At 45.7% G+C, this 14,766-nt stretch overlaps 1 protein-coding gene across 1 annotated transcript; it reads left to right on the top strand.

Annotated features, from left to right (window-relative positions):
- Positions 1 to 12,184: 12,184 nt before the first annotated feature.
- Positions 12,185 to 13,739, top strand: LOC125541026 (zinc finger CCCH domain-containing protein 61-like). Its single transcript, XM_048704524.1, has one exon. The coding sequence runs from the start codon at positions 12,479 to 12,481 to the stop codon at positions 13,388 to 13,390; it is 912 nt and encodes a 303-aa protein (XP_048560481.1). The 5' UTR covers positions 12,185 to 12,478; the 3' UTR covers positions 13,391 to 13,739.
- The last annotated feature ends 1,027 nt before the right edge of the window (positions 13,740 to 14,766 follow it).

Here is a 14,766-nt window from a genome sequence, read left to right on the forward strand (position 1 = left end):
GACCCGCTTTTGCGCGGGTGAGGACAGCTGGCTAGCCAGATGCTGCACCAGCGACCCCAGTACATCTGAAGTTAGAGATGGAAACGGGAAATCACGGCGCAACAGCAATAACAAACGCCGGAATAAAGAAGACAGCACGAAGAGCACAGCAGTAAACGCCGGATTCAAAAGCTCTCGGCCAGGTCAGCAAAAGCCGCCCTCTAAAGGCGCCAGAGACGAACTGTCCAGCCTAAACAAAATTCTGGACCAAATATGTCAGATCCATAGCACCCCTGGTAAACCAGCTAATCATACCCACAGAGAATGTTGGGTCTTCAAGCAGTCCGGCAAGCTCAACGCCGTACACAAGGGGGAGGATACACCAAGCGAAGACGAGGATGAGCCTCTCAAGCAAGACACTGGGGAACAAAAGAAATTTCCACCAGAAGTCAAAACGGTAAACGTGTGACACGTGATCAAGGGGTGAAACAAAACAGCACTCCTAGAAAAATATGCCCAAAGGCATACCACCGCGGAGTCCTGCCACTGGTCGTCTCAACCGATCACTTTCGACCATCGTGATTACTCAGCAAGTATACGGTGTGCAGGATGGGCTGCCCTGGTATTAGACCCAATAATTGACGGATACCACTTCACACGAGTCCTGATGGACGGTGGCAGCAGTTTCAACCTGATATACCAGGATACAATCCGCGAAATGGGGATAGACCCAACGAAAATTTGCCATAGCAATACCACCTTTAAAGGAGTAACACCAGGCCCAGGGGCTCATTGCACAGGCTCCCTGCTACTAAAGGTTATATTCAGCTTCCCCGATAACTTCTGTAGCGAACATTTAACCTTCCATATCGCTCTGTTCCAAAGTGGCTATCAAGCACTACTCGGACGCGAAGCTTTTGCTCGCTTTAATGCAATACCACATTACGCTTCCCTGACGCTCAAGATGCCCGGACCACATGACATCATTACAGTAAATGGAAGTATTAAGCGATCTTTGCACGCCAAGAGAATGCGACTGCCTTGGCAGCCGCACACTAAAAACGGCCTCACCAACTAAAGCATTTGATAGGTCGTCAAGACCACGGACGCGGTTAGACGAGTCCGGCGCTGCTATATGTAATTTGTACCGGATTTATGGCCACACCCCTATTACAAATACAAGGGGCTCAACGCGCGCAGACAAGTGGCACTTTCTACTCATTTTTAGTTCTACATGGTTTCTTTAAAAACTATCTTTTTGCACGACAACTTTTTCACCTAAGTTCCTCTCTTTTACAGATGATCATCGTGCTACACCCATCCAGGATACGACACAACGGAGACACAGGCGCAGACGTGCAGCAGGGACCCACTCCAAGGATTCTTTTTAGATTAAGACCCTGCGTAAACCTTTTTTACTGTCTCTTGTTGATACACATCCCTCGAATTCTTAGTACAATTAAGAAGGATGCTGACGTCTTGGCATGTGGCCACGTCAGAAGAATGCACGTACCTGGACACAAGGGGCTTCTTACAAAGGGCACTATTTAGGCCCGGTTTATACCATAAAGACCGAATACCTTAGGGAGTGTTCGGCGTCGCGAGTTTGGCCTTATATGCATCAGCTCCGAATCATTGTCTTTGGTCAAATGTTGGGTTTGCCCGGCTCCTATGTTTTGGTGCCTTATGTTCCGCTTTATCGGCTAAGGCAGCACCAGGAGAACTACTGCGATTGTGCCCTGGTTCACCCGGACGAGCACCTCAGTAGAGAAAGCCGAAAACTGACTGTCATGATATAGCGTGAGACTGGTCAACCACTCGATGACCTATCGGAATGTTTGAATTCCTCTGCCTTAACGAAGGGCCATTTTCCGGCTAGGCATGTACGCACCCCGAGATCGGGAGAGTGCGGAGCCACCAGGGGCTATCTAGTAGCCCCACTGTCAAACTCCTATGGCTAAGTGAAAGTGTTAAAGCATTATAGTCCGGTTGCCTCGTTCGCTGCACTATCACCTCCTTAATAGGACCAAGATGTTGGGTTAAGTGTGAACACGCGTTTTTTGCGAGCACCTCCGCATTATATGCGTGGGGGTTGAAGCCGACGACTGCAATCTTTCAGGTTATATACATATATACACAAACGGCCGCACAGGAGGCATCACACTACTTTCCGGCAAAAGTATAAATACAGCCTTACTATATTTCATAAAAACATTGTGTTTACAATGGGAATACATGTCATTCAAACATAATATTCTTTGAGCACTGGGACTCTATCAAACGAGAACCCTCAAGAACCTCTTCAAAATAGTGCTCGGTAGCTACTCGGCCTATGGCCGAATCTTGCGCCGCAACAGTGGTAGCATCCATCTCCGCCCAGTATGCCTTGACACGGGCAAAGGCCATCCGCTAGCCTTCTATGCACGCCGACCTCTTCATCGCGTTGATGCGCGGCACAGCACCAAGGAACTGCTGCACTAAGCTGAAATAGTTGTTCGGCTTCGGCTTCTCCGGCCACAAATGATCTACAACAGACCTCATGGCGAGTCCGGACAACCTATTAAGTTCGGCCCATTCGGTTAGCTGATCAGTCAAGGGAAGCGGACGCTCTGGAACGTTGAATTGTGACCAGAATAGCTTGTCCACTTCACGATCTGATTGATCTTGGAAGTATTCGACCGCATCGACAGCGCTCGCCGCCAAGTCCATATATGCGTCTGCCAAACTCCACAGCCGATCTAGAGGGGCATACCGCGGATCTCCGAACTTCCTCCGCAGCTGAAAGGGCTTCCCAGCCGCAATATCCCCGGCTTCGTGCAGCTCCTCCTTCTTCGCCCTCATAGCAGAGCGACTGTCTTTGGTCGCCATAGTGGCCTTCTCAAGGTCCGCTGCCTTCACTCGGTTTTCTTCTTCAAGGAACTGGCAACGGTCGGCAGTGCCTTTTAATTCTACGGCCATCTTGGCCATCTTTTCTTTGCTTTCGCAATGGGCAGCGTTCTCGGCTCTTAACTCTTCGGCCACCTTCAAAGCAGCCGCATTACTAACCCTCGCTTGTTCCTTGGCTCGGGCGAGTTCCGCCCGAAGGGTCTCCACGGTGGCAGTTCCGTCTGCGGTCACAACATATTAAAGATATTGGCATCATGCTGCTCTTATTGTGTGACATTCACCAGAAAACATTACTTACCCTGTGATTCGTCAAGCCGCTTATTAACAAGCTCGATGTCGGCGTCTGCCGCATCCAGTTGCCGTTTTAATTCGGCAAACTCACTAGTCCGGCTAGCCACCGGAGCTTCCACCACCTGCACATAAAGGCAGTCTGGTTATTGCCTGGGACTATGATCCTCTGTTCGCCGCCGTTCTTGACGACAACCAGAGTCTCAGGGGCTACTATCTGCATAGGGCACACCTAACATGTGCGGTACTATCACATATTATTTCACGTACCTCAAAGCCTGTCACTAGACTCATAAAGGCTTCATGTAATCCGCTTTCGGTGGACGAAATTCTCTCCATCACTGTACCCATCAGCGTACAGTGTTCTTCTGAGATGGCCGCTCGCCCTAACAGCTCCCTCAGAACGTCCGACCGCATACCAGACGGTGCCGAACTCTTTCGTTTGCTCTCTTTGGGAGCCAGACGCTGGGGACTTCGGGAATCTATGGGATTATCTTCTAGCCTCACTGGATCCGGAGAGGCCCTCCGTGACGACACTTCGGGGTCGCCCGCTTCTTGAGCGAAGGAGTCCGGGGGAGGCGTTTCGCTCTCCATCATCTCCGGAAGAAGATGCCCCGAAGACGAGCTCAGCTGAGAAGGGCTAAGACCCGAACTGCAAGATATATGCGGCGGTTATTTTCTCAGAAGAAAGATAGTATACCTTCACTATTAAAGTATTTTTGGATCACTTACGACTCGTTGGAGGGCTGATCCCCCCGTGGACTTTGTGCGGCAAGAGCACCCCCCGAGGCAGGACCCTCTGTTGGAGACTTCTTCTCTCATTTGGAGGCCTCGGCTTCCGGATCCTCGGAAGCAGTCCTCTTCCTCCCCCGGTTATCCTCCTTTAAGGAGGCGCTCATTCCCTCGGTTGGAACTGGCAGCGATGGGGGCCCGCTTCCGCCCATATTATTCCCCCCTGTATCTTCCTTCGAGGGCTCCGGGCAAGGTGTGAGCTCGAGCATCTTTTCCAATACCGGATTTTCCAAACCCTCATGGAGGGGGGCCGAACACCGAATCATCTTCGCCTTTGTTAGCCAGTCCTGGTCAAAGAGCGATCTCTCAGAAATAACTTCATGATGAATAAAAGGCGGTGTGTTCGGTTAGAGGATTTCTTACTTGTTCAGTGGTGCGGTTACTGCTCAGGCCCACATCCTCAGTAGCATCCGGACACTCTATTTGAGGTCTGAAGAATGACTTCTACATCTCCTCGTGCGTCAGGCCGAGGAAACTTTGAATGGCACGCGGTCCTTCTGGGTTGAACTCCCACAAGCGAAGGGGCCGGTGTTTGCAAGGCTAGACTTGACGAACCAGCATAACTTGTATTACCACTACCAAATCAAAATCTCGCTCGAAGAGATCTCGAATGCGGCTTTGCAGTATCGGCACGTCCTTGGCTGGACCCCAGCTCAGACCTTTGCTAATCCATTACATTAGTCGTGGTGGGGGGCCCGAGCGGAAAACGGGGGAAGCCGCCCACTTGGCACTTCTGGGAGCTGTGACGTAAAACCACTCCCGCTGCCATAATTCGGACACCTCTGGAAAGGAACCTTTCGGCCAGGGAGCTCCTGCCATCTTGCCTATTGATGCACCTCCGCACGCTGCATGTTGCCCCTCGATCATCTTCGGCTTCACTTCAAAGGTCTTGAGCCATAGGCCGAAGTGAGGGGTAATGCGGAGGAAGGCCTCACACACGACAATAAATGTCGAGATGTGGAGAAAGGAGTCTGGAGCTAGATCATGGAAATCTAGCCCGTAATAGAACATCAAACCCCAGACGAAGGGATCCAGAGTGAGGCCTAGGCCTCGGAGGAAGTGGGAGATGAACACGACGTTCTCGTTAGGTTCTGGAGTAGGGACGACCTGCCCTCGAGCAGGAAGCCGATGCGAAACCTCAGCGGTCAGGTATCTGGCCTCCCTCAACTTCTTGATGTCCTCTTCCGTCACGAAGGAGGGCATCCATCGGCCTTGAAGGCTGGATCCGGACATGATTGAAGATCCGGAGCACCTAACCTGGGCTTTGGGTGTTGGAACTCGAGGCGGGGGAAGGGTTCGATTGAGCATGAGAGGGGAAAAGCGAAAACCTTGTCCCTTTATAAAGAGGGTGAATATCAAGCATCCTCTCCGTAGCCGTTTAGGACTTGCCTATAATCTAGGAGTCCTAGACATGGTTGGGTTACCCACGACTGCATTAACGAGAATCCCGTAATTGGGGGAACATGATCTCTGCTTTGACAAGACGTGTCAAGAAACCGCCTCGCGTTATGTGCGGGGCTGGTTAAAGGGAACGGTTCGAATAATCACCGGGCCATGACATAACGTCATGCTGCCGAAACAAGCCAGCAAATTAGATCTGCGAAAATATTATTCTCTCTACGGTGGTACGTGGAACTTATTTTGCAGGGTCGGACACTATCCTCATTTTCAAGTTCTTCTGTGATGTATTCGGAGAAGGAACCCGCCTTGCAATGCCGAAGACAATACTGCGCGCCGGACTCATCGTCATTGAAGCCTGGTTCAGGGGCTACTGAGGGAGTCCTGGATTAGGGGGTCTCCGGATAGCCGGACTATCTCCATTGGCCGGACTGTTATACTATGAAGATACAAGATTGAAGACTTCGTCTCGTGTCCGGATGGGACTCTACTTGGCGTGGAAGGCAAGCTAGTCAATAAGGATATGGATATCTCCTCCTTTGTAACCGACCTTGTGTAACCCTAACCCTCTCCGGTGTCTATATAAACTGAAGGGTTTTAGTCCGTAGGACAACAATCACAACGTACAATGATACCATAGGCTAGCTTCTAGGGTTTAGCCTCTCTGATCTCGTGGTAGATCTACTCTTGTACTACCCATATCATCAATATTAATCAAGCAGGACGTAGGGTTTTACCTCCATCAAGAGGACCCGAACCTGGGTAAAACATCGTGTCCCCTGCCTCCTGTTACCATCCGGCCTAGACGCACAGTTCGGGACTCCCTACCCGAGATCCGCCGGTTTTGACACCGACAGTCATCCACCATACCTACAGGTACATGTCACACCATTTCCACATCTAATATTATCACATTGGTACCGAAAATTGCTCTCCTCTAGCCACCACATAATAATATCGATATCCAGCCTCGATAAAATCATTTTAACCATGCACACCATGTGCTAGCAAGGTATATATCATATGTGTTTGCTTTGAGATTCTGATCATAAATTTTCAGCCTAGTATGTATCTATATATTCACTCATTTTTGGACACTTTTAAATTAAATTTTACTAGACCCTAAATCAATAGTTGAAGTTTCAAATCTTTGAAAAAATACAAAGTTTTGGTTTAAGGTGGAAGATTTTTTTTCAAATGTTTGAAGCAAATATTTAAAAGGTACATATTTCAATTAATTTCAAAATACACGTCATTTTAATTATATAATGATTCAGTGCTATTGCATTCCATCTCACAAAACATCGAATGCATTTTCAACATTTCAAGTGAATTTCAATCACCATTCAGTAAGATTTCAATAAATGTTACAAAAGTTTCAAATGCATGTATATTGGATTCAATCAAGATTTAGTTCGTTTCATTCATGAGTCATTACATTAAAATGCATTTTAGGAAAGATATAAATGCATTCCAAATACAATATCAGCTCAAGTTCATTTAATCACAAATTTTATTTATTTCATAATCATTCCTAAGGTATTTTCATCAGCTTCCACAAATGTCACAAACTTGTAATCAAATTCAAATTCAAGAAAATTTCAATTATTATACAGTCATGATTCCAGAATACTTTTGAGAGGCATTTTCACTGGATTTCATATATCATAATTCATAAGTTTACACCCAAACACTAGTTTCAGTTGCAACTGAAAATATTAATCATGGTTAACATGCAACTAAAATTTCAGATTTTTGGATTCCTTTCAGCTCAACTCCTAATATCCATTCTAGAATTGTTTTAGATATATTTAGAGCATTTAATATACATTTTATATCAACTCCATGATGATTTAATACATTTCCCATGCATTTCCAGAGTAGTTTTAGATAGAATTCACGAATCAATTATTTCATTCACATTTCATAATTTTAGATACATTCTACACAATGTATGCCATTTCATACATCTACTAAACTAGATCCACATACATGCATCTCCACATATGTCCCTCCTCTTCATCCAAAACCAAACATTTTGTACTATCATTTCATTTCATTTACCATAAATCGAGAGACTGCATGTGAACTTCACAAACAAAGTAACAATTATGTTTGGTAAATTTGTTTGTGTATATTTCTTACAAAATTCACTCGACTAATATAAGTTTCAAGACATTTCTCACAAAAATTTCAAGCAACAAAGATAGTATCAAATTATCAACAAAAATCAACAAATTTGGATTATGCTTTATTTTGTCTCCTGACCACTGCATATTGATTTGCTCAACTCTCCTCCACAGGAAGAAAGCAAACAAAAAATACAAAGCCACACACTAGTAGTTTGCATGGTATCCCACACTTTGGCTTATTTAATCCATGATAAATCCAATGAGAAATTGGATCCAAGGAAACAAACCACACTGCTTGGACAACCACAAACCATCTTTTACAGAATCCTTGGCTGGATATGTTATTGCCGGCATGAGGGAGACTATGGGATGCAAGGGCTGGATACTATGATTGGGTCATCGAGGAGCGTCACATCCTCCCATGCCCAACCCATCCTTCTTCCTCGTGCAAAGACTTTGCTTTGTCGTGTGTTACTACACCCCCCCCCCCCCAGCATGCAAATAAGCATGGTGGGAGTTGCATAGAAAAGAGCTACATCTGCCACCATGTCCTTCAGTGCCACTACCAACACCAAGATCATTCCATTCTCTCTTCTCCTGTTTATGGATTGAGAAAACGAGGGGGTGTGGGGGAAATTCAGTTGCCGAGTATATATTTTTTTATTTGGAAGGTCCCCACACATTGTGTATTCCTCTTAACCCCTTCTTTGTTTGGTTATAATTTTATGCAATAGTATCAGCCACGAATCTCGACAAAGAAACCTACTACGGATTCGTGTTAGCATACACATTATAAAAATAATTCTCAAATGCGCTAGTAACGATAAGCAACCTTCTAACTGAGAAACTGTAGCATCCCGTATATGAGGTCAAACCAACATTGCATTGCTCAGAATAACACATCACTCTTCATTCAAATGTACTCCATTTCATATGTTAGTTAATAGTTCAACATTACATAATGTCTTCTTGGGGAGTTGGTGCCGATGTCCAGGGAGTATTCCAAGTGAGAGCAAGCGAGAAGGTATTAGGGCAAGTGTCCACGGGTATCATAAATTTCTCTACATAATTTGGTATCAATTTTGGGGTTCCACATGATGTCATGGGTGTGAAAAGGCCTAATTGAGAAGGGGGTGCATTTGGTGTTTGCAGTTACGATTAGCACAAATTGGCATCTATATTAAAACTTTACGAATGGAACAAAGGAGATGAGAGAGTGGTGGATTTCAGCAACACTACCGAGCTTACAAAGTATGTATCTGTGCATTTTTTAAAATTTGAGCCCATATCCCGTGGGTTGGCGAGGAGACTTTCTGCCTACTTTCAGACTCCTACAAACAAACACCATATAAGGAAAACCACTACAATATATAGTAAGGTTCACTCGTATTGCTACTAATAACGGTTCAGACTCCTACCCCTATAGGTTCTTCATGACATGTTACTGCCAGGAAACTTTTTGCCTACTTTCCAAATATGTTATGTGGCAGAAAGTAGGGCTTTTATGTCGATGCAACATATCTCGACACTTGATGTAGTGATGTTAGGACTTGACGAAAATCTATCAACAGTAAGTTAGAAATGCATTTATGAGAGTTGCGAATGTTTTTCCAGTATTGAACATTTGAAATACATTCTAGAAACAATTTTAATTCAAATTAATTCAAATTGGTGTCAAAAACTTTATTTATTTAAGAAGCATTCCAGGGTCATTTTCACCGTTTCTAGAAATACCACAATTTTTTGCTCGAATTCAAAATTTAAGCGTATTTCAACAAGTATGCACTCATGATCTGGTCATGATTTCAAAACCATTTCAAGAGATATTTTCACTCGATTTCACCAAATGCATGTTACCATGATTCCTTGTATTTCAAGAAAAATTCACAAAATTTTAAATTTTAAATTTAGGCACCTCTTAGCTCAACTCCATAGATCCATTCTAGAATGATTTTAGACTATTTAGAGCATTTAATATTCATTTTAGATCCATTCAGTTATGATGTATGAAATTTCCAATGCATTTCCATATGAATTTTTTGATAGAATTCAAGAGTAACCTATTTCACTCGCATTTCATTTATTAGGTACATTCTGCATAAATTTTAGTGCCATTTCATATAGGTACTAAACAACGTCCACATACACACATCTCTACATACATCCCTCCTCACTATCGAAAACCGAACAACGGTTATTGGCTTTTTATTTACCTTTTTCAAAATTTCAAAGATACTAGACATGCATTTCACAATAAAACAATAATTACATTTGGTAAAATTATCGGTGTATATTTATCACAAAACTCATTGGACTAATATAAGTTTTAAGACTCACGAAAAGTTGAGGCGGCAAAGACACACTCTCAAATTATCAATAAAATCGACATATTTGGGCGATGTTTCAAATTTGTCCCATGGGAAATACAGATATCGACTTCGTTAACTCTTGTACACATGAAGAAACTAAACAAAAACAAAACACAACATCGCACATGACTTCATGCTATAAAATCCGAGAGAAATTGAATCCAAGGAAAAAGCCCATACTACTTGGTGAACCACACATACATTTTCCGCATCATCCTAATCAGGATATTCTGCTGCCAGTTTAGCAAGGCTTTGAGATGCTGGAACCGGATGTTGTGACTGGACCGTTGTGGAGTGCCGCGTCCTCCTACGCCTAGCCCATCTCGCATCCTTGCGCTGCCATTGAGGTGCACCGCATCATCCTAGGCCCAACCCCGCTCACACCTCCTCGCACTGCCATTGAGGAGTGCTGCATCATATTAAGCTCAGTCCCTCCCACCTCCTCGCGCTACTTTGTGCAATGACACATCATCCTAGGCCCAACCCCTCCCGCTTCCTCGCGCCGCCACCAAACTTCACCATGTGCTACCACACCCCAATCGTGGAAAGCCACACACTGGGGAGTCGTAGAGGAACGAGCCACCGCTTCCATCATGTCTTTAGGTAGCACTGCTCAACACTAAGTTCACACCGTAATATACTCTCTCGTTAATGCATTGAGAAAATGAGGGGTGGGTCCACTAGACGAGTATATATATTTTTCTTTCAATGGGCCCCATGTATTCTAGAACAAATCATTACACCACAATGTCACACATAAATCTCCACAAGGCAAGCTACAACAGATTCATGTTGGTGTACATGTTATTCTTTTCTAAAAAGATCTAGTATTGATAACCAACCACCAAGTTGAGAAACTATAGCACCCTCCCCCCTCACCCCGCCCAAGCAGGTTAAAGACAACATCATGTTGCCCAATTTAGCACAATACTCTTCATTCGAATGTCACATGTGAGTTAACAGGCCAATGTTACACAATATTTTCTTTGTGTGCTGGCACCGATGTCCTGGGAGGCTACCGAGTGAGAGCAAGAGAGAAGGCACCATGGGTAGTGCACATGGCTATCAGAAGTTTCTCCACATCACTTAATATCATGTTCGGGGTTCCACCCAATGTCATTGGTGTGAAAAATCCTAATTGGAAAGGGGGAGGGGGCAATATTTTGTGGCTGGAGTGGGGAAGGTGAAGGAGTTACTACCGGACCTGGCCAAAAGATGTTACACCACACATTGGGCATTCCTATTAACCACCTTATGTATTCCCCAACAAATTACTACACCACAATCTCATGCACAAATCTCCATGAAGCAACCTACGACGAGTTTGTGTTTTCGAACACGTTAGGAACAAAATATCAAAAGGGGTAGTACTAATAGGTATCCCTACCCCAAAGAGGTCAAGGCCAACATTGCATTACCCAATGTAACACAACACTCTTCATTCGAATTTTACCTGTGAGTTAATAGGTCAACAGTACACAATATATCCTTTGGGTGCTGGTGTCAATGTCCGGGGAGGCTTCCGAGTGAGAGCAAGAGAGAAGATATTAGGGATAGTGCTACCAATGGCTACCGGGAGTTTCTGTACATCACTTGGTATAAATTCAAGGGTTCCATCCAATATCATGGGTGTGAAAATCCTAAGTGCGGAAGGGGGGAGGGGCCGTATTTTATGCGTGGAGTTATGACTAGCGCAAACCGACACCTATATTTGTCGTTTGCAAATTGATGTAGTCAGCATGGCCACAATCACCAACAATACGAACAAATAGCAAGGACAGGGGACGACAAATAAGTCTTAGTTAACCGATAGAAGAGGAGACAATGGTGGGTTTCTACAATTGGCCTACCGAGTTTACGCAACATGAAATTGTGCACTTTGTAGCACTTGAGCTCATCTCTTGGGGGACGGCTAGGGAGTATTGTTGAACCTAGCCAAAAGATGTTATTTATGGTCTTAGACAAATGGCTCGTGTAGGCACCCAAACATGCCCTTGCTCGAGATGGCCCACCACACCAAGGGCTACATGAACACCCACCATCTGCACAACCCATCTTATCACATTAGATCCTCCATGCCACCACAAAACGAGATGGATATCCTAGTCCCTCACACAAAGTCTCCTTTCCAAGGGGAGGAAGGGTCAACAATCTAGCTTTTCGTGAGGGAGTCTTGTTGAAGACTCAATGTCCAAATACCCAGACATCTTCATTATCTTTACAACAAACACAAATGTGTACGAGACAAAATAGACAACTCACCCAATGCTAATCACCGCATCCCCTAGAGCTATATATACCCACGGCAACGCAAACACAGATCACACATCTCCATACACCTTAACAATGCATGGTTTGTAGTACCAAATATTCCCCCATCCTCAACATTCATTAACAACCATATCCTAGCTTCATATATTGCCCAGAGCTTTTAGTCTAAATCATCCCATCCTCATCATTCTTTCACGGCCATGCCTTAACTCCATATATTGTCCATAGTTTTTAGTCTAAATCATCCCCCATATCCTCAACATTCTTTCAAAACCATGGCCTAGCAACACATGATGTCCATGAGTTCCTAGTTTTTCATCAGTATTGTTCATCTGTTGGAGAGTTTGTTGTGTTTGATTAAGGATGACAACCATGGAAATGGACATGTATAAAATGGTGGTGCAGGAGAACGGCGAGGTCACATACCAGCTGACCGACCCGACGACATGGGGCGCGTGGGCGCACGAGGGACACCGATTGTGGGCGTCCATGCCAGAAGACTTCTGGCTATACGAGTACAAGGTGCGGATGTGCCCGCAGCCATACAGCCACGACTGGACGGCGTGCCCCTACGCGCACAAGGACGAACGCGCACGCCGCCGCGACCCGCGTCGCTTCAACTACATCTCCATCTCCTGCCCGGAGTACCGCGCCAATGCGCGTGCGCATGCGCAGCTCCGGCTTGCCGGTGCCGGGCACCCGCCGCCGACCTGCGCGCGCGGCCTCAGGTGCCGCTACGCGCATGGCGTATTCGAGCTGTGGCTGCACCCATCCCGGTTCCGCACACGCAAGTGTGATGCAGGCACGCGCTGCCAGCGCCAGATCTGCTTCTTTGCGCACTTCACCCGCGAGCTCAGGGTCGAGGACCCCATCGCCGCCTCCACCGCTGCAGCGGTGCCGTCTTCGTCCTTTGCCATGCCGCGGACGCCACCCCACATCCTCCAGTGCGCTCCTACCACTTCGGTGACGCGTCCGCAGGATGTTCCAGCTCCACAGCTGTTCGACGACATCACCCTGCAGGCCACTCCAAACAGGCTTCGCATGCTGAGCCTATACTATGCCATCACTGGGGACGATGTTTTCTCCTCCCACATCGCCACTGCCACCGCCGCCGCCGTCGCCGCTGCTACGACCACCATGCCGACCATGAGGGTGCCCTTACTGGCGTACAAGGAGGAGGAGGAGGACGCTAAATCCGTCCACTATGCGAACTACGAAGACTCCCTGCTGAACGACTACCCACACCGAGATCTCATCATGGACTTTATGCGCTAGGTATCCGAGGTATGACAAGGAATAAATCTCTGGATGGCAGGCCATGTCAATCCTGGAGCTCACCTGCAAAAAAGAGTCAATCCTAGAGCTAGTGTCATTGTGCGCATGACGGCTGCGACAGCGCGTGCATGCGTGTCTGTTGTGTCCGCGTTCAAGCAGTGGGTCCAAAAAGCCGTGTGCATGGTTCTTATTACATATTTATAATTTGCATGTCATGCATGGGCGCCAAGTGGCGGTAGTCGGTCCCTAGGAACGTCCCTATATGTGTATAGCGTACATGGTCATAAATAAGTGCCGTCTCCATGTGGAGATATATATATCCGATGGAGACTTACAATGCTATTGTTGATTATTGTATTGTTATGTTATTGTTTTATCCGTCAGGCAAATGTGTAATGTTTCGCTAAGCACTTATACAGTGGCGGAGACAAGGGGACCAGCAGGGCCCTGGCCCCCCCCCCCCCCCCCCCCCCCTAATACAACTGATTTAAGCCTAATATACATCTGAACAAGTGATTATTTGCTATGAAAATGGTGTATTATGGTGGGCTGGCCCTCCCTGACGAGGCTCAGCAACACTCGGCCCTCCTCATCCTTTTTTCCTGGCTCCGCCACTGCACTTATATACAATTGTTTTGTCGAACTAGATGCCTCCTCGGTTCCTTTTAGTTTGTCTGATAACTAAGGTGTATTTTTATCTGCATAAGGAATATCATGATGTTAGAAATGTGATTCATACGTGCCGCTTTGTCTGGTTGTGTTATGAGATACTAGCAAAAAGGTCCGTGCGTTGCAACGGGAGAAAAAAAATTCAGTCATATCTTTAGCTGGGTCAGTTGGACAAACTATGTGTGGCCGGTTGGCAGGTTATGACTCGACAATTTTATTTTTCTCCGACCTGGCCCACAGTGCGCCGTCATATGGGCTTCCTCTGTTGGGTCAAAATGGGTGGCAAGTAACGAAACCAAATAGCTTACGTGAAATTAATTAAAGCAGGACCAAACGAAACGGGACGAAACCAAAAATATCACCTCCTTTTAATAGTAGGTATAGATAAGGAGCATGTATATGTTCAAGTGTTGTTATGTTAATAGGCAAAATGCCGGCATGGTTGTAGCCACAATAAGTAAAGACAAAAGAAGTTGGATTTTTTTGTTAGTGGATATACAGCTTGGAGATCACTGCGGTGACATAAATTCTCCGATCCGGTCTGAGGAAGCACCGAGAATACTCAAACAAGAAGCCTTGGCCGCATGTTGCTGCAATCCAAAACCTCTAGTATAGTACTCCCTATTATTGATCTATACGCTTTTACTTTTGTTATCGGCAGATGCTTGAGACAAAGAGTATCGAGGCATGCACTCGTACGGAAATAC

The sequence above is a fragment of the Triticum urartu genome, chromosome 2, assembly GCF_003073215.2.
Source record: "Triticum urartu cultivar G1812 chromosome 2, Tu2.1, whole genome shotgun sequence".
NCBI lineage: Eukaryota > Viridiplantae > Streptophyta > Magnoliopsida > Poales > Poaceae > Triticum > Triticum urartu.